Below are 22,007 nucleotides of genomic sequence, written 5' to 3'. Positions count from 1 at the left end.
GAAAAATGAAAATGGAAGAACAAGGAAGAAAAAGGAATCTCCTTGTTCCATCTCCTAACATGTTATGGTAAGTATTTTGAAGTGTTTGAGATATATACTCTAACACCCTAAGGATCACTTCTGATAGTTTAGTGAACACATCTAGGCAGGGTTTTTCTAGTAACAATACAGTGAGGGGAAAAATTATTTGATCCCCTGCTGATTTTTTACGTTTGCCCACTGACAAAGAAATGCTCAGTCTATGATTTTCATGGTAGGTTTATTTTAATAGTGAGGGACAAGATAACAACAAAAAAATCCAAAAAAACACATTTCAAAAAAGTTATAAATTGATTTGCATTTTAATGAGTGAAATAAGTATTTGAACCCTTCGCAAAACATGACTTCGTACTTGGTGGCAAAACCCTTGTTGGCAATCACAGAGGTCAGACATTTCTTGTAGTTGGCCACCAGGTTTGCACACATCTCAGGAGGGATTTTGTCCCACTCCTTTTTGCAGATCCTCTCCAAGTCATTAAGGTTTCAAGGCTGATGTTTGGCACTTTGAACCTTCAGCTCCCTCCACAGATTTTCCATGGGATTAAGGTCTGGAGACTGGCTAGGCCACTCCAGAACCTTAATGTGCTTCTTCTTGAGCCACTCCTTTGTTGCCTTGGCAGTGTGTTTTGCATCATTGCCATGCTGGAATATCCATTCATGACCCATTTTCAATGCCCTGGCTGAGGGAAGGAGGTTCTCACCTAAGATCTGATGGTACATGGCCCCATCCATCGTCCCTTTGATGCAGTGAAGTTGTCCTGTCCCTTAGCAGAAAAACACCCCAAAGCGTAATGTTTCCACCTCCATGTTTGAGGGTGGAGATGGTGTTCTTGGTGTCACAGGCAGCATTCTTTCTCCTCCAAACACAGCGAGTTGCACTGATGCCAAAGAGCTCGATTTTGGTCTCATCTGAGCACAATCACCCAGTTCTCCTGGCAAACTTCAGACAGGCCTGAACATGTGCTTTCTTGTTTTCTTGGTGACTATGGTCCCAGCTGCCTTGAGATCATTGACAAGATCCTCCCCTGTAATTCTGGGCTGATTCCTCACTGTTTTCATGATCACCGAAACTCCACAAGCTGAGATCTTGCATAGAGCCCCAGACAGAGGGGGATTGACAGTTATTTTGTGTTTCTTCCATTTGTGAATAATCACACCAACTGTTGTCACCTTCTCACCAAGCTGTTTGGCAAAAGTCTTGTAGCCCATTCCAGCCTTGTGTACCTCTACAATCTTGTCCCTGACATCCTTGGACAGCTCTTTGGTCTTGGCCATGGTGGAGAGTTTGGAATCTGATTGATTGATTGCTTCTTTAAGAGGGCACTCCTAATCTCAGTTTGTTACCCGTATAAAAGACATCTGGGAGCCAGAAATGTTGCTGATTGGTAGGGGATCAAATACTTATTTCACTCATTAAAATGCAAATCAATTTATAACTTTTTTGAAATGCATTTTTCTGGATTTTTTTGTTGTTATTCTGTCTCTCACTGTTAAAATAAACTTACCATTAAAATTATAGACTGATCATTTCTTTGTCAGTAGGCAAACGTACAAAATCAGCAGGGGATCAAATAATTTTTTCCTTCACTGTACAGATTTGGAAATGTCTGTTGTTTGCTTCTTTCTAAGCATTATCCATTCAAATATTAATCAGATCCTAACCTGCTTATCTTTTTGAAGTCAGATATTTTAGTAATTACTGCTACATTAACATTAACGGGGGGGGGGGAGATCCATGGTCCTTACTGCATGATATGTGAGTGGGAATAGGAGAAAATGGGGTCTTTTTTCATGCTTTCTCAAATAGTTATGTTAAAGAGTTGTAAAAATCTATAGTTCAACGCCAGCAGCCAGCGACAGGCTGAATTATATATTTTGCTGCAATAGGAAATTGCTTTATACAATAAGACATTGCTATGTTTGACCTTTGCATGCCAGATGCCAAAACCTATCGTACATTAATGGCTTCATCTCATCTAACCTTTCTGTTGGTTTCTTCACTTTCCTGCAATTTCTAGTCTAGAAATCTGTTTAAATGCTCCAGAGCAAGCAATGATTTCAGATGGCTGAGTCAAACACATTAATTGTGCTGGTCTTCTCCAAAATGTCTTTTCTCCATCTTCCCCAATTAAAATATCATATGGCATAAATTCAGGGCATAAAATGAATACATGAACTGGTAGATCAGTGCTGCTCACCAGCCTCTCCATCTCCCACCCCTGTCCTACCCCATGTTTAGAATCTGCTGTTATACTAAATCTTGCAGTAAATACTGGAAGTTACCCATGATATGCAATTAACTCTCTTGGATCACTGGCAGGGCTACTACACCTCATTAACTAAACAATGAGCAAGTGTATTACAGGACATTAAGTTTCTCCTTTTTTGCAATTAAATAGCGTAGTACAATATCAGTAGCAGCAGGGAATTCTTTTTGGTGGAAATTTAATGGGAATTGCTTATTCTACCAATAGACTCCATAGTGGTATTATATAAACAGGACGTGAATTGCTTCTTCCCCTTGGTCTCTCAAAATCTACTTAGGCCTCAGACTACCAGAAACATACTCATTCTTTCTGAGTATACTTCCATTTAAGTAAACCTTCACTTGTTTTTCCCAACTGAAATAATTTTGACACTTTTCATTCATTTTCCCCTCTCTCACCAACCAAAAAAGGGCAAGGTAAGCTAAAAGACAAACTGTGGTAGGTTGTAAGGAGTGCCTTTGCTGATTATTTCCCAACTGTTACAGCTAGACTGTAAGAATTGTGTGAATTTTCTATTTGTTTTATTTAGAAAATGTATATTTTCTACTCTTCTAATGAGCCTGTATAAGGTAAAATTTAAAACTCTAAAAAACAAAAGATAAGAAATATAAAACACAGACACTAAAATAGTAGCAGTCTTTGGAGAAAGTATGCTTTGTGACACTTCTTCAACTGTAATAATAGTAACATGTTACTTATGATATAACTGATCCTTGAACTTTTTAAGTCATCCCAAACTGCTTTCTGATCAGCATCTATCCTCTGCCTTTGGAAAAACAAGGAAGTTTTGAGAAATGGTGTTGCTCTCAAATGCCAGGAATGGCGACTGTTCAGCTTTTCAAACTTTGTGATCAGTTCCTGAGTTACGTCTCCTCCATTTCAAGTATATATCTGGACATGTTTATACTAACTAAAGTGTAATGGGAAGCATGAATTTGTGTCAAAATTCATGTTTCCCATTATACTTTGATTAATACAAGATGAATCCCAGAGTGTAGGGAAGCTTAAAACCTCTATACAATATGTCCATCCAGAACCTGCATTTCGTTGCTTTAATCACTAAGTCCATGACAGTGAAAACATTCCACATTTTCATTTAGCACATACTCTACCTAGGCATCTGAAGAATGAAAACTGAAGCCTAGTTCATGGTCAAGACTTGGCAAATGACTTTTACCCTATTTTCACTGAAATCCTATTCTATACTAACAACTGGCAATGGGTATGGGAGAATGAAGCTGAGTTACCTGCCTCAAACAGGATACTTATAAATGAAAAAGGCAAGAATATGCTATACTTCGGCTCTGCTGCATCTCAGCCCAGGAAACAATCTGCAGTAAAGAGAGGTGGCAGAATCTGTGTGCTGCTTGAAAATCCAAGTGGATGACCCACAGTATACAGATCTTTGTGCTAGCAATCCTGAGATTAACCTTCTGAAAACAGAATGCCATGGTCAGCCACAAGCCTGATAATATTAGGGAATTTTGGAGCCAAATACTTTCAGATATAAGGCAAACTATTCTCCATCCCGGTTATTTCTGAATTTGTACCAAAGCGTACATACTCAAAAAGGAGCAACAAGAAACCTGGTATCCTCAAAATGCTGGGCTTGCAACAGGTAAGGAGGCTAGGCTAACTCGGCTGAATATGGTTTGCTCATCTAAAGAGGAAGAAAAAATGGCAGAAATAGAATATTTGAATTATACCCTTTAATTCTGAAACTGAAAGTTAAAACAAATTAAACAGATATATTTTTGCTATCATTTTTTAATTTGATTTATTTAATAAACTAATCCTCATTTCAATATTTATTAGTTATTAAAGTAATTTATTTGGTTATTTATTATGTAATCATTTCTCTTTTGTAATTATTATTATAATGAGGTAAACAATTACCTCATTCAAGATGAGGTCCCTATTGGCTTACTAATCAGATTTAGTTACCAAAGCATCATCACCAGCAAATTTTAAATAATAATGTCTGCCTTCCTTCATGAGACAGAAAGAAAGCAAATCTGAAGTTAATATCACATTTTTTTCTGAGACTGGCCTGAACATGTTTGTACCATAATTGTATCACTCTTGCTGCTAAATGGAGCCAACTTTGCCTCATCGTGCCAGAAGAACCTGGTATATTTCAGGATACAGACCACTGGCTATAGATAAAAGCGTCCCCATAAATATAGCTGTCACTGTGATGACCAGCTTGCTATATTCATTTTGACACATTTATTCTACAGTGTGACCATTGTCTGTCATGTTGCCATCATGAATCATGATGGCTTTCACCATAGGCACTTCAACACGTTCTGTTTTCAACGCAGCATGTCCACATCTTGTGGCCATGCTTTAATATAGCCTTGGAGAAGATTAAATTAATTGCAATTTCCCCTCTTTTTCTTTGCCTTGGCTTCTCCACAATATTGCTGAAGCAGTCTAGAACTTGGCAGTGAGGGAAATGTAATATGATGTATTTGTGTCTGCCTTGTTCAGCCAAATTGGCCAGCACTTCAAGGAGCAAATGAGAAGGCTGTGAGGAAAGCTTTATCCCACTTTCGGGAGGCAGCAGGCTGTGGTCTACAAAAATGGAGGCAAAACTCATCCCTGTATAGGATGCTCAGAACAGATAAACTCCAGCTGTCAAATAAATGACATGCTACATTATTATGAAGTGACTAAATGTGTGAGCTTCAATTTACAGATCTTAGGGGGGGAAAAGATACATACATACATACATACATACATACATACATACATACATACATACATAACATACCTGAGAAACAGACTTTTCATCTAAAAGAGATCTCCAACCTGTCTCATTGCAATTAGTGTTTTCCATGGGTGAAGCCCAATTTCCCATATTAAACAAGAGGGGCTTTCATTGTGGGAAAAGGTAATAGAAGAAAAATGTTTGATTTTTGAATAAGGTAATTTTACAAGGCTTTATGCCTCCTTTGACCTTCTCTAAAAACATATTTACAGCAAGGAACCTGGCAATGCTTTACAGCAGACATGTCAAACACAAGGTCCGGGGGCCGGATCCGGCCCGTGAAGTGGTTACATGTGGCCCGCGAAGCCATCCTGGAAACAGTGAGGGAACGGCCCCCACTGCCTTAGCCCTGGCCCAGAGACCCTCCTTCTGCCAGAGACCCTCAGATCTGTCCCACTCCTGCCCAGGCCCCCACAGGCACCCTTGATGCGAACGATGTACAGCTGGCCACGGCCACCCAGTAGGTCATACACACTCTAGCCACGCCCACCCAGTAGGCCACGCCCACCCTGGCCACACCCACCCGCCCCCCTGAGGGCAACCGCAATGCTGATGCGGCCCTCAATGAAATTGAGTTTGACACCTCTGCCTTACAGATAAAATTACAAAAAGAAACTTGCAGTCAAGGATTTGCTTTGCTCCTTCAAATCAGAATGGCCCTTGCCCTTGTTTCTAAAGCTCTCTCTGTTCGCTTTCTTTTTCTTTTCTAAATGATTTCCTTAGACTCATTTTCTTCTTTTTGCTCTCTCAGTCCTTCCTGACCTTTTCCCTGTTGTAATGCCACTTTTCTTCTGACGCCTCTGATTTTTTTCCTCTTTCTCTATATCTTACCTTCTATCTACTCTACTCGAGTTAGGATTCGGAGCCCCTGACCACAACTTCCTGTACTGCTCTTCCTTACTGTAGCAATCAGAGCCTCACTATCTCAAGGTTTATCACAATTTAATGTTTAAGCAACAACTTTCAAGTCTGGTGAAACTACATAATAACGGAACTTCCCCATCTGTTTGGTTCCTGGCAAAATTTGATTGGTAACCTTAAATTCTTTAGCCTTTTGAAATTTTTAGCTTGGTTAAGACTTTAACCTTTAGAAATCCTCAGCCAAGCACTTTTTGGACTGCCTAAATCCCAGTGGTCTACCATTGGGCATGAAACAACTCTCCTGGCTTTCACTTGAACAGGGCTTCTGCCTCTAAGGCAGGGGTAGGCAACCTTGGCTCTTTTATGACTCGTGGACTTCAACTCCCAGAATTCCTGAGCCAGCTTGGCTGGCTCAGGAATTCTGGGAGTTGAAGTCCACGAGTCATAAAAGAGCCAAGGTTGCCTAGCCCTGCTCTAAGGCCTCTGGTTGTTTCATATTGTTCATATATATTACTTCATATTCTAGTCCTGGTATGACTGATCCTAGTTCTGGTTCATATCTGAATTCCTAATTCTTGTTTTTTAAACCATGATCCTTTTAAAATGACCCTTATGTATTACCTGTGACAGATCTATATTTTTTAAACTAATATATTTATGGATAGAACAGCAAATGACTTTGGGTTCTGTCCTTGGAAGCTTCTCCTGCCTATACATAGGAGTCCAGGGGCCTAAAACATTATATAAAGAAAAAAAATATCAAGGATATGAAAAGACATGTGCTGATCTGAATTTTTGGAAAAGTACAGGGATATGAAATGGGTCCTCCTCTTGAGCATTCAAACCCTCCAAAGATAAAATTGTGATGAGCAATTATAGAAAAGAAATTCATCATAACATTAAAGACTCATGAATGCCGTGATTGTTAAGCGAACACATTGTTTGCTATGGGGTGTAAGTGTATGTATAAAGTTGATATATCAATATTCTTGTTTGATACAGTTTGTGGACAATGATTTTATTTTTATTTTCAATTACTTAATAAAGTCGGAAGTAACTAGAACATTGATTCTCTCTGAGAGCACATCAAAATAAAAAGTAAAAAAAAAAACAAAAATTAATTCCGGAGGCACTATAAAAATACATTTCACTTCATTTTGCAGTTCAACATTTGATTTTTTTTACCTAATTTCTGTAATTCCTTTTGAATGATAGGCATTTGCCTTCACTCTCCATTCAATGTCTGAATATGTTGCTTTTGGCAGACCCTGCCCAAATAGTAGCACATTTTATAAAGTTTATACGAAGCAACACAGAACATAAAGTCTAATTCTAAGCAAACACAATAAAAAATGCCTATTGAAATATAATGATCATCAGTTTACGGCAGAATCTCAATACTTGTTTAACAGAGGCCAGAACTGTATTCAGAAATCTAAGCTATAAACGAAATTAAAGCAAATTAACAATATTGCAACAGTCTTTCTAACCATTTATTAGGATTTCTTAACACAAATTTCAAATACCAAGTGCAAGAAAATCTGTTTAAATTAGTCCCAATTTAATACAATACTATCTAACTAGTTTCAGTTTAGTACAAATCCATACACCACATATAGATATTATTTATCATATGATGAAAACAAGGTAATTGGAGATATGAACATTATATCATTGTTTGTCTCAAGAGAAACAATTTTAACATTGTTTTTTCTCTTTGAAATGCTCTTCCTTTCCATCTTACAATACCTACATGATACCAGCAAGGTTCAAAGAAAGTTTTTGCTGAGAGCAAATAAATTAGATGGTGAGTGGGAAGCTATTATGTACCAAACGGGAAAAAGCCTTCACTAACTAGAAGATGACTCTCAATAACCCATAACCTTAATTTTGCATGCAAAAACCCAAAACTCAGTCTCCGGCATTTCCAGAGAAAGTTTATCCCCCAAACTGTGGCCCAGGGATCATAGTGGATTATACTGGTTGAATAACCTTACTTAATATAAGTAATACAAGAGGGTTGTTTTGAAGTGAGAAAACTATATGGATTTTTTTAACAAAATCTAAAATCAAAACAACTAAGCTTAAAATGATGTTAAAGTGTACAAATGACAAGACGTTGCCACTTTCCAAACGGTTAAAGAGCCTTTACAGAGTTACTGTGGGTGGGGGAGCCCTCTGTATCCGGTAGCTTAATTGCTTTTGGTTCTGGATGGAGTTGCACAAAATCTGGAGATCCTTCTGGATTCACAGCTCCAGCTCAAAGACCAGGTAGCAGTCATGGCTAGGAGGGCCTTTGGTCAACTTTGTGCTATGTACTACTTATATCCCTTCCTGGATAGGGAGGCCCTTCTCTCAGACATTCAAGACATGGTCATCTCCCATCTGGATTATTGCAATGCGCTCTATGTGGGTCTACCCTTGAAAAGTATCCAGAAGCTTCAGCTGGTACAGAGTGTGGGCACATAAGCAATTTTGGATGCCCCAAGGATGGCACATGTAACAACTCTGCTGTGCGAGCTGCATTGAGTGCCAGTCTGCTTCTGGGTCCAATTCAAGATGTTGGTTATGAACGTTAAAACGCCACATGGCATGATACCAGGTTACCTGCAGAGCAGTCTTCTCCCCATTACATCAGTCTAGTCCAGGGGTAGGCAACCTTGGCTCTTTTATGACTCGTGGACTTCAACTCCCAGAATTTTCCTGAGCCAGCACTACTTCCACAGCTGGGAGTTGAAGTCCATGAGTCATAAACGAGCCAAGGTTGCCTAGCCCTGGACTAGAGCGATGTAATGGGGAGTCAGTCAGGGAGGGTATATTCATTTAAAAAAATTTCAACTAGTGGGATCTAGGAAGACAGTCTTCTCTGCCGTCATCATCACCACTTGGAACATTCTGCCCCTCAGAGGCAAGATGGGTCCCCATCCTCCTGACCTTTTGGAAGTATCTGAAAACCTGTTTCTGCTGACTCCCTGAGGGCTTGCAGAGAAGCACACAACCTTTGGGTTGATTAGAGCCTTGAAGGCCCTCTATCCACCTTTTTCACTCATCATTCCATTATGACTGCAACTGCCTCCTAGTGGGATATGACATTTATATGGTTTTTACATTTTTAACTGCACAGTACTCAAGAGTTGCTCTGTGAGATGAACAATTTTTGAGAAAATGGAATATATGTCACCTCAAACTTCTTAACAGCAGACAGGAAATACATTTACATCTAAATAATAAATAGTACAAACATTAAAAGAACATGAAGGGGGGACCAACATCTGTGTAGTATACGAATCACATTAAACTTGTGACTTTTATTTGTGCCAGAATTTTGTAGAGGAGCATGTCTAGAATTTGCCAATGATATACCATTATTTGTTCCCTAAATTCCAATAAAAGTATGATCAAAAGTGGATTTAGTGATGCAAATAGTGTCAAAAGAATGATCTACATACATGTTTTTAAAAACCTCAATTCCACATTCCAGACATTTTCCATAAAAAAACCAAATCTGGCTTCTGTCCTTACCACAAACTAATTATAAGCTCTTCTTACTTGCTTTTCAGAAAGTATTTCTGAAAAAAAAATCTCAACAGAAAATTACCACAAGCCTGAACAACATGGACATCCTGGCTCAGCACAGAGGTCTGGTTCTCTCATCAGCCAGTTTCTCGTTGCAAGTTTAAAGCACGGATAATATTTTAGAGATTTGGGATGCATAATATGCCCTTTGGTCCATCAGGTATTAAGTTTAAGATACACATCATAACTCACAGATTTCAAAACCATACTAAAGGCAGAAAGAAATATTGACCACACACCAGGCAGATGTGCCAGTGATGCAGCTCCAAGAGTCAGTAAGTAGCCAATTTAGCTAGAGGCCTACATCTCTCAATTCAGTAGCTGAAGAGAAGAGCCAGATCACCTCATCCATATGAAAGAGTCCCTGTTTCCCTGATCAGCTGAAAGAAACAGGCAATCTGGTGCTGTCTCCACATCTTGGAGTTCTTTGACTGTAGCCAAATTGTCTGTGGCTGATGGGAGACGGTCCAAATATCTGCAGGGCATCAGGATATCTACACCTGAGCAAAACATTCCAGGGTTTTTTGTGATACAATAGGTTGTTACAGAACATTGGCTGCTAAAGGAGAGCTAAAATAATAGAAAAAAAGAAGGATGGAGGATGGCAGCAATCAACTCTTGCTCTTCCCATTTAGGTAACTATGATGCCCTCCAGCCTTCTGTGCATCTGCTGGCCATTTCAGATTTCTCCTAAAGCATCCTCCGCGCCTACAGTTTGAGAGCCAAGTATGAGTTCACACATCCCACTAAGCCTTAATGTGGTTTGTTTTGCCTTGGCTTTACACTTTTCTACTTTAGGTTGGAAACTATGGTTCATAATATTTCCATCCTAAACAATTGGGGCTTAATTTTTAGAAATAACAATTAAAGCATGTCTTCATGTACAAGTCAAGATGGTTCATAAATCACTTTGAGCCGTATTATTGTTAACCATATTTTATTAGGTCAACCACAATTGACACATATTATTCCACAAGCTATGGTGTACAAGATCTAATGGTAGGATTCACATAGTGCACTAAGAGAAGCCCATATAAAACTTTTAATGGTTTAGCATGGCTACAGAATCTGTTATTAAGCGGGAGATAAAGCCAGATGCCTGTTATATATACATGTACACACATTTCCACATAAAAAGCTCTAGAGCCCCTGCTTTTAAAGTATTCCAAGGTGATAGACCAGATCCTGTATGGTGCTGAGATGCAAGGGTGGGATGTGAAGGTTGTTGCCCAGTTAAAGATAGACCAAAACAACATCATAGGGAAGATCTGGGAACTCCCACAGGGCATCCCTGCTCCTTATCTAAGGATGAAGTAGGGTTAACTTCAATGTGGTCAGAGGTCAATGCTGTGGCACTTTACAAAACTAGAAAGTCAGGTAGAAAGCCATCTTACCAAACTTTACTTTCTCCATTACACATCCGAAAATTGATAAAAAAACCTTTTGTCACCTATCCCAGGGGTCCCCAACCCCTGGTCCATGGACTAGTACTGGGCCACGGCATGCCAGCAACCAGCCCGCACAAACAAGCAAAGCCCCATTCATGAGATGCAGGCAGCATACAAAACCACGCCCCCTCCGGTCCGTGGAAAAACCTCTCTTCACAGAACCGATCCCTGGTGCCCAAAAGGTTGGGGACCTCTGACCTATCCTACATATGTATTCCCAGCCACTCTTTGAGGATCTATAATTGTTGGAACAGAAGAAATATTAGAGAGTTTTTGAAAGGGATGCCAATAAAAATGCTACTATAGTAAAAAGGTTAAGGTTTCCCCTGTCCAATTGTATTCAACTCTAGGGGACGGTGCTCATCTCTGTTTCTTAACCGAGGAAATCAGCACTGTCCGAAGATACTTCCACGATCATGTGGCCAGCATGACTATACACCAATGTGCATAGTTACCTTCTCACTGAGGTGGTACCTATTTATCTACTTGCGTTTGCATGCTTTCAAACCACTAAGTTGGTAGGAGCTGGGTCAAATAATGGGAGCTCATCCTGTTGTGCGGCACTTAAGCCTTGCATCTGGGCTGATAAGCTCAGCATCATTACCTGCTGAGCCATCACCACTACACACACACACACACACACACACCACTACTACAGTACAGACATTCAAATTTTCATCTTGGTTGCATTACTAGAAAAAACATAGAAGCCTCTCCCAGTATCTGGTTAATATCACCAATGACCCACTAAGAAAAGCTTTTACATCCCTTTGCTTGCAGACCATGCTTTTGGCATACTTTGAAGGAAACTTTTGTAAGCTCCCAGTCAAATAGCATTTCTGTGGTACTAGTCAAGAGGAAAATCATTTTCACTACATCCTTCACAGTCCTGCTTAGGCTGAGATTAAGGCAAAATTATTTATAGGTGAATTCAAGGGCTCAGCCTCAAACCGTTGAATTATCTTCTTGTAGATGTGTTTCCAATTGATAATAATCTGGCTGCCACTTTTACTTTGTTGTCATTTAAGAATTTTTAAAGTTTTTAATCATAGCCCTAGCGTTAGCTAACATTATTTTTGTTATTCACTTAATTTTATTATTCTGTTTTATTGTATTATATGTTATGTTACATGGTTATGACCTATGATTGCAACAATAAGACTTACAGATGGTCCTCGTATTACAACCATTGCTTTAGTGACCGTTCAACGTTACAACGACACTGGAAAAAGGTGATTTATGCACATTTTTCACATGATGGCTGCAGCATCCCCGTGGATCATGTGATCAAAATTCAGACCGTTGGCAACTGGCTCATATTTATGATGGTTGCAGTGTCCCAGGATCATGTGATCACGTTTTGTGACCTTCTGACCAGCACAGTCAATGGGAAAGCCAGAGTCACTTAGCAATCGTGTTACTAACTTCATAATTGCAGTGATTCACTTAACAACTGTGGCAAGAAAAGTTGTAAAATGGGGCAAAACTCATTTAACAAATGTTTCATTTAGCAACAGAAATCTTGGGCTCCATTGAGGTCATAGGTTGAAGGCTACCTGTATTTACACTCAACCTTGCTATTCAGGAATTCTGTTTCCATGGATTCAGTTATACGCTTCTGTAAAAGGGCAAGCCATTTTTGTTCAAATATAGTCTCAACCCAGCTGTACACAGTCATGTACAGTAGAGAAAAAAGTCTGGGAGCCACTGCCGACATAAGCTACTCTCAGGGAAACTGTGTCCTTGTTCACGTGGTGTTTTGTTAAGTCTCCATACCAATACTAGATCATGTGTTCTCATTAGGAACAATGTTTCAATAACTGTGGTTTTCAATTTCCACAGGGGTTTTCCAGTGAAGGAAACCACTGGAGATGAGGAGGATTGAGTGTACTTATACAGCTAATTAATGAAAATACCATTTTTCCACTTGAAGAAACTGTACTGTTATAGATTTCTGCTCTATGACCAAGGTATTTCTCTTTGGAAGAAATTTTAGACACCTTATCCAATTCTAACATTATTTGAGCTGTTTAGTTATTGACAGAGACAATAAGATTTCCTTTCACGGCTCGGTTTTGTCGTTTATGTAACTTCCTTGCAGATAATATTTCAGTTGTTCTTGTTTATAGGTTGCATTAATTTTGGCAATTTTATTTCTTCTTCTTCTTCTTCTTCTTCTTCTTCTTCTTCTTCTTCTTCTTCTTCTTCTTCTTCTTCTTCTTCTTCTTCTTCTTCTTCTTCTTCTTCTTCTTCTTCTTCTTCTTCTTGCAGGATTAGCTCACTTTGAAGTTCCACAGAAGACAAGAAATAATTCAAATAAAATACATTTTAAATAAACAATTTGGTTATAGATATTTATGAAATTCTCCAAGGGGTCTGGAGTCCTGAATTACCTGATCTCATTTATTTTTACATTATTTATTAATAAAATTTGATCTCTTTTATTTCTACATTATTGATTAATCAAACTTATACAGCACCGTTGTCATGTTACATGGCTCTAGTTCAGGGGTAGCAGCAACCTTGGCTCTTTTATGACTCGTGGACTTCAACTCCCAGAATTCCTGAGTCAGGAAAACAAAACTGATGACTATTGAAAGCTTAGTTTCCTCTTTCAAAGTTTTATAAAAATCACATAAACCTATAATATATTGATAATTACAGGATTTTTTTTAATACTTTTTAATTTCTTATGTTGTTTCTTTCGTCTTCTTTTATTTGTTATATTGTTTTTCTTTTCCTTTTTTCTTCATGTGTGCTAAGTTCATTTTTATGTTTGTTTGAAAATGGAGTAATAAAAGAAAGTTATCTGGCATTCTTCAGGGTTTTAACAATATTTCTTTCAGTAGCAACCAAAAGAGGAGGGGAAAGGGGTGGCTGCATTGGGATAAGAAGAACACAGAGATAAACGGAGAAGAGATAATTACACTAGAGAGGGAAATAAAACGAAGAGAAACATTGCTCAGGGATTTACAAAAGGGCAGAAAATCTGTGGTATGAAAACATCAGCTCCTCACCTCTAATTTGATTTTCAAAGGAAAGAAGAGATGCCTCCAGTTACTGTATTTGTACCACTGCTATTCCTTTGTGTTCAACGGCTCTTCTGCTCTTATTAGGGAACGTAAAACAGCTCTCCTTAAGTATTGTTGGAAGGGGGCACTCATTTTTTCTTTCAGGAAATACAATAATTTATGTAACAGATGGTTAGTAACATTCTGCAACATCTTTATTCCTCTTTTGTCCAAAAGGTATTTGCACCTGATAAGAAACAAATACTCAGTGCAGGTTATCCAACTGTGTGAATTTGATGGCAGTTCTTAAATAACGCATTAGATCCTTCCAGAATAAGAGTTTATACCTGGTTGATGACATATTTTCCCCCGCCCCATAAATTTACTTTTCAGTGAATGTGACATTTGCATATTAGGTGCACATTGCCCCCAACAACCCAGATTGTTGGGGGCAATTAAGCTGACTTTGTAATAATACCGCTTGGGTGTGTGTGTGTGAAAGCCCTAATAAGCAGGCAGAAAATTATACAATTTTTTAATTAATTTCTCATCAAAAGTTAATAATATCTTATCAAACACATTTTGTTCTTTATAAAATCCATACATCTTCATATCTTTTTCATATCTGTTTTGTATTTGTAAGCGTACCCACCATGACATGTTGATACCCTGATGTTCCAGTTCTTGTTTCAATTTTAATGTCCCATCAATATTTAAAATGTCTCTATACGTCCAAGTTTTTTCAAAATCTAACAAGTTTACATGTGAAAAAGCTTCAATTGTTGATAACCACCCTGGAATTTTTACATATATTTTCATTTTAATTTTTTCCCATACTGTTATCAAAGCAAGAAATGCTTCAGGATTTTCATAGTCAGTCACACCACCCTTGTCTGAAACACTCTTGTCTACTCTAACATGTTTATGGCTAAAAATGTGCTTTATTGTTTAGCTGTTTGTATCTTACATGTAACAAGACCTTTTACTAAATAATAAAGACAATAATAATAAGTTCTCAATAACACTAGAGAGTGTCAAAGAAGTGGAATGAAAAAGTTTATTAAAAGCTAAAAGAGACAGTAAATAAAATCTCAGTTCCGAAAAAGAAATAAGCATAAGAAAGTGATTCAGAATAACCCTGCGTGGAAATTTTGAAATTGACTTTCAAGATTAAGTTATTATGACCTACAACAATAAAATAGAATACCAAAAACATTTACTGTGTCTAATTCCTGATCTGGCCTACCTTAAGAGACTATTTTGATTAAATAATTATTTACAAGTTTCATTGCAACTGATAAGACGTTAACACCAATTTGCCAAACAGGTTAACAAAATATTTCCACCACTTTGCTTGTTAAATAAATGAAGTCAAGAGTAAAGTTATAATGATCTTGAACATTTCATTCTTGCAATTAGAATATAATACATTAACTCTATATTTCCTGGTGGTTCAATGGGAGGGAGAAATAGGACTGACTGGAAATAACAATCTCGTGTTATTTTACAATTTCTTACAGACTCTTGCAGAATTGGGACTGATTCAATAGCCTGTCCACATTCCTTACCATGTCTATCCTGTATTACTTTAACTACAGAAGGATTGCACTCTGATTATTATAATGATATCATGTATATTATGATATCCACATACATTAAACAATTTAGCATAACAGAAACAAGGTTTTTGTTCTAGGCCAGCACAAGGTAAGCTTAAGCATTTTTTTATTTTTATTTTTAAAGAGCAGGAGCAGAAAGCAGTTTCTAAAATGTCTTTTTTAAAAAGCAGGATTTATCCTGCTGAGATTTTGGATCCCATATATCCAAAAACCTAATATCTGTAGGAGATGATCAGGCTGAACCCAAAGGCTGGGTCAAACATGTCATCAGTTTAGAGCAGGGGTTCCCAACCTGGGGGTGCGAGACGATAATCCAGGGGGTGCGAAAACTTGGGTTTTCAAAATTATGGTATATATGCATAAATCGTTGCCATTATTTTGAACTTTTGTAAGGGGTGCGAGAGTATATCAGAAGCATTCTAGGGGTGCAGAGTATAGAAAAGGTTGGGAGCCGCTGTATTAGGGTCACTATGCTCCCAAAAGGGACCTATATCCAATCCCCCCTGAATTCCATTGACTGTTATCTAGCACCAATTTGCCTTGGCCATTAGTAGGTCAGATTCTTGTGTATGGTAGCATGGAACAAACTTGCAGTGCTTTTAAACTCTATTCCAGCTCCTGGTTTCTTGTGCCTGATAATATCTTCCCCATTAATTTCAATATTTTTCCCCACAATGGATGCTAGGGAGAAAACAGGATATTGTACGGGTTTAAGGTCCTCTCTTAATCTTTTGCAAAGCAGCTTCATATATGATGCAATAATTATAAAAGCTTCCATTAGCTACAAAAATGTCCATTATTATTATTATTATTATTATTATTATTATTATTATTATTATTATTATTATTATTATTATTATTATTATTATTATTATTATTATTATTATTATTACATTTGGGGCATTATTCCTATCCCAGAAAGGGAACTCTTTGCAGTAAATTTGGCTTAATGATTTTTGAGTGTTATGATTAATGGGCAAAATATTTTTAAAAGCAAGCATAAGGCGGCTGTTACAAAACAGGGATATCAAATTAAACCAAAACATACTAATGCAGTATAAAATTCTACTGAAAAGGGATACATTTGTGGTTCTAGAGAAAAAAAGTGGAGAAAGTTCCATAATTAGCCTTTTTTTAAAAAAACAACAACTTCAGTTTGAGTTTTTTTTAACACATCTGGAGAAAAAAACAGTAACTGAGGTTCCAACTGAAACTCTCAGTGCAGACTTTTTGAGATTACTCATTGGCAAAATATATATTTTTACCTTCCAGAAAGAACATACTATTTCTCACTGTAAATCAAATCATAAAAGAACTCTATAATTTCTCACAATAGCCTTGATCACTCAGGATGAATTACACATGTATTTTTACAGCACTTTTCAATAGAAACTTTTCACACATTTAGAAAAGTAAAAAAACAGTAATGATGAGGAATCACAGAAAACTCTTTTCCTACTGTATTTAACATTTCCACCAGGGAACTCTATAAATCTAAGGCATACAGTTTTGAAAGTTATAGAAGAAAATATATTTCCTCTCACACTTTCTACTGTGTGACAGCAAAAATAGAGAATAAAGGGGATAACCATGAGAGGCGCTGTCACGCAGAAATAACATGCTTTGGGAGAATAATTGATTCTTCTCATCTCACAGAGCATGCACTTTAGTTGTACTGTAAATCATACTCAACTGTGATCCATATGTGTAGCTTAATAATAATGATGTGAAGTATTTGTACAATTTTTTGCATCCGTTCCTGGTATCAACATATCTGGATATATTATGCCTTAATAAATTATTCAGTCGAAAGAAAGTGTGTTTGCATCCTTTCTTAAAGTGACTTTTTCCCACCATCTTTTATAACCACACTCTACTCCTCTACTTAAGGACAGGGATTTCCAAATTTCGCCCCAACTCTAAAGCACTTCATCCATGGGTTTTCCAACAACCCATTGTTCTAGTTTTATGTACATTAATTCCCTTGGCATGTACTTCTAAGAAGTAAGAAAAGGTTATCTATAGATCAACTTCCAGAATAACACCATTTCTATCCTAAGAAATATAGTTAATTAGGTGCCACGGAGTATGGGTGAATCCTCACTATTTTGTCTGTTTTCTAACAATAAATTGCAGCTTTTCCAAGGACAATCCTGAAAGAATATTTTATTGTTTAAACGTAAGAAGTAGCAAGAAAATGTATCACACTAATATAGAGTTAAAGGTAGTCCTTGGGCTACAACAACTTGGTCAGCGACCATTAAAATTGCTGCAGTGCTGAACAAGGAGTACTTACAGCTGGTCCTCAGAGTTCCAGGTGTAACACCATCCCTGTGGACACCTGATCACCATTTCCGACATTCTCTGCTGTCTTCCCACAAGGAAAGTCAATGATGAAGCCGGCAAGAAGTTGGAGTCTCATGAGGGCTTTGCTTAGTGCACTGAACAGTTCTAGCTTAACAACAACAATTGGGACCACCATCACTAAGCAATGCAACCACAAGACATTGCATTTTACAACTATGTCACTTAGTGACAGCAATTCTGGCTCCAATTGCTGTTGCAACCCAAGGACTATCTATATTTGTAAAGTATTCCTTCAATGCTCCTATTGGAGGAGTACAACCTATTAAAATATAACATGTGACGAACTAAACTTGGGAGAAGACACGATATTGCTTTTTGGCTCTTGTCTGGTTTTGCCAGAGGCAGGGATTTCTAAGGATCAATGCAAAAAGATGTTAGCAGTTCTAAAAATGTACAAAAAATACAAAACAGAAAAAGGACAATCATCTCTGTACCTTCACTGGTGGCGGCATTCTTTTGAGTCTTGGTTGGAGTGTGATCTGTACTTGAACTCACGTCGGATGAGATGCTTGAGCTGCCTTTACCTGCAAAGAAAATATTGGTGAAAAATTTAAAAACTCTTTATGATACCTTAGGTTGCAAGGCTTTAATTATCAGCTAATATCTGGTTTCCAAAATTAAACCATAAGGTCCATTCTGGAAATCTAAAACAGAGAAGGAACAATCTCTTAAGAGCCATAGCACAGAACTGTAATCTTTTAATAAACTTTATTAAAATTCTATACATTAAAATAAACATTACAAAAAGACAACAGAGAAAACATACATAGAAACATAAACCCACAAATACAAAAATAAAATAAAAAAGTATCATCCACTTCTACTCTTCATCTTTCTCATAGATCTATTAACCATTTCTTATTCTTCTAGATCACTAAATTTTCCACAATCTCAGCCATCTGTGCGACAAACTGATTTGCTATGAAGTTTCAAACCCAATTTGTGGTACAATGCAACATTTCAGCATATGAAATTCAAGATGTCAAAAGAGTAAGACCACAAGATTCAGATGGAAATAACTCATTTGTTAGCTCTGAAACATTGTAGTGAGTTACAAGTTTTCATTGTTTTTTCTTAAACTGAAGCCAGCTAACTTGTTTGGGAAAGGGCGTTCACAGAATGGGTATTATAATAAAAATCCTCTCTCTCTTTTAAAAAAGCAGAACATCAAAATGACTGCCAAGAAATAGTGTTTTGCTCAAAAAAAAAAGATTTGCCATCCTAACACCACTTGTGCAATGTGGACAAGAAGGGTAGGGAAAAGATTAAGAACAACTGTTCTTAACTATTTTTTTGTGAATCTCATTTCAAATTTGAAAAACATTTTGGTTTTATGTAGGATATCTGCTTTAAGAATACATTTCAGTAATATCCGATACATCTTTCAGAAGAAGAGATTGCAAGTCTTTTATCTTATATACAACAGAGGCCCCCAACCTTTTGGGCACCAGAGACCAATTCCAGGGAGAGAGGTTTTTCTGCAGACCGGAGGGAGCGTGGTTTTGTGTGCTGCCTGCATCCCGCGGATGGGGCTTTGTTTGTTTGTGCGGCCCAGTTTCTAGCATGCCGCAGATCAGTTCCGGTCCATGGATTGGGGACCGGATTGGGGACCGCTGTTATACAATATTTGTCTTTTTTTTCCAAAAACAAAAAAACAAAAAGTGTGTTTTTCTATGACAATATGTTGATGGGTTTTTGCAAACCAGAAAACAATTTCATACAGAGAGAACAGACCACTTTCAGCAGTAGGATGCCAAAACAAACCATTGTGAAAGACAGATTTTTCAAGGAAGCTGGAGATGTGAGGCCCACCTCACAGCTCTTTGATGAGGTTCACCTCTTCCCTTCAGCCAACCAGGTAATCAATGGGGCTGCATGAAGACCCCCAACAGTGACTTCATTGTGAAGTTTATCATTTATTTATTGATGGATTTGATTGATTTCAAACATTTCTATACCACCCAATCCCAAGATCCTGGGTGGGGTGCAACAATAGAAAATGACACAAAAGTCACATCCTGACCACTTGAAAGACCCAACACCACAATACATAACAATAAAATATACAGTGCTCTCTTCCAATATAGCCTAGGCACCAAAAGCCCTCTAAAATGGGGGGAAAATCCAGCATATTTTTAAATATTAGAAGAGCGGGGGACAGGGCATCTCTGGAGATAATGTATTTCTGTGTTCACAGATTACTTTAGAAACAGAAAAAGTATTTTCATTATCCAAGTCAGAAGGCTGGGGCGGGGGAGGGAGAGAGAGAGAGAGCTTGGTCCCTATAGGGAGCACTGAGTGCTCAACACCCATCTTTCGTTTATTATGTAATTACTACTTTGCATTTATTTAAGCAATTTACATACCCATTCATTTCACCAATAACAGCATAACAGAGTTGGAAGGGACCTTGGAGACCCAAACCCCTGTTCAAGCAAGAAACCCTATAACATTTCTGAGAAATGGCTGTCCAATCTCTTCATAAAAACCTCCAGTATTGGAGCGCCCACAACTTCTGGATTCTGGGCAAGATACAAACATTACAACAAACAAAAACAATGGTTCACAAATATTAATACTTAAAAAAAATCCATATTATAACACGTGCCTGGAGTTGAGAACCCATTCCATTTCAAATCACTGAGATTGTAAGCAGGCAACAGGGCTTGCTTAACCTCCTGGCCCATTGCTTAGGGGAACATCCACGTCTTGATCACCTTACAAAAGGCCAATCAGGTCAAGACCATCTAGACCAGGGGTGTCAAACTCAATTTCATTGAGGGCCACATCAGCACTGCGGTTGCCCCCAGGGGGCCAGGTGGGTATGGCCTGGGTGGGCGTGGCCTACTGGCTGGGCGTGGCTAGAGTGCGTATGGCTTACTGGGTGGGCGTGGCCAGCTCTACATCGTTCGCATCAAGGGTGCCTATGGGGGCCTGGGCAGGAGTGGGACAGATCTGAGGGTCTCTGGCAGAAGGAGGGTCTCTGGGCCAGGGCCAAGGCAGTGGGGGCCATTCCCTTACTGTTTCCAGGATGGCTTCAGGGGCCACATGAAACCACTTCGCGGGCCGGATCCGCCCCCCGGGCCTTGTGTTTGACATGTCTGATCTAGACCTTGGTAGATGGGGGGGGGAGGAGGATTTTCCATAGGACAGGCCAGTGACTCTGCATTGATAAGTGTAAGAAAGTCTGTTCGTCAATAAAATTTGTGAAAAATTCAGAAAGCAGATTAATGCTATTCAGCAATGTTTGTTACAAGCTGGGGTGACGTGTATATATTGATGTCATTGCACAAATGATATGTAATGATACGATGTCTGATGCAAACATACAAATCATATAATTTGTATGATGGTTGCACATCGCAATTTGCTTCCCTTGATGCCTCTGATGCCAGCTATGTTCTAGATCCTTTGGAAAAATGACATCCTAGTTTCTCTTGTTCCTAATCCAAATTAAAGTGACATAAGTAAGATAAAACTGAGATATAAGGTAACATAATAGGATCAATCTCCACATCAGGCCTAGCTGTAAATCTTGATTCCCCAGACACTTAACCCCTCTGGATTAGCGTGAGGCAAGACCAGGAGACAGCAGGCACGGTTCTCAGATGTTTATTAAGGGGAAGCACCGGCTTGAGAACACCGCCGGAACTCCCTGCTATTTATACACAAACTTGTACAAGCGATAACCAATAACAGTGCAGCGTTCTCCCGCCGCGTGGCAGCGGCCAATCAGGCGCGGCTAGCTGTTGACAGCTGCGAGCTGTCAACGAGCTGCGCCTTCGACCAGCTGGTAACATTTGACAGCTTGGTCGCTACTGCACATGCGCAGCCCCCGGCAACCTGACAGCTGTCATTGAGCTGCGCCTGCATGGCCGCTTTGACAGCTGTCATAGTCAGCCGGTCGCCGCGCCTGCGTGGTGGTGAGCGGCAGCCCGTTTGACAGCTGTCAGCGGGCTGCCGCGTTTTCTCCTCACGAACTTGTGAGAGATGGGAACTTGTTTAAGCACACAACAGTAACTGTTTAATACACAACACCCTCATTC

The 22,007-nt window shown here is 38.6% G+C and overlaps 1 protein-coding gene across 1 annotated transcript in view; it reads right to left on the bottom strand.

The window, feature by feature from the left end:
• Positions 1–22,007, bottom strand: part of FBXL7 (F-box and leucine rich repeat protein 7) — a gene marked incomplete at its 3' end in the record, with an annotated part of 162,620 nt that overhangs the window by 99,839 nt on the left and 40,774 nt on the right. The window contains exon 2 of the mRNA XM_081326000.1: positions 18,396–18,485. Within this exon, the coding sequence (XP_081182126.1) occupies positions 18,396–18,485 (90 nt within the window). The remainder of the gene's footprint in view (positions 1–18,395; positions 18,486–22,007) is intronic.

The sequence above is a fragment of the Vipera berus genome (genome assembly GCF_964194415.1).
Source record: "Vipera berus genome assembly, chromosome: 3".
Taxonomy (NCBI): domain Eukaryota; kingdom Metazoa; phylum Chordata; class Lepidosauria; order Squamata; family Viperidae; genus Vipera; species Vipera berus.
The sequence above is the reverse complement of the archived record's forward strand: the minus strand, read 5'-3'. Positions and strand labels throughout refer to the sequence as shown.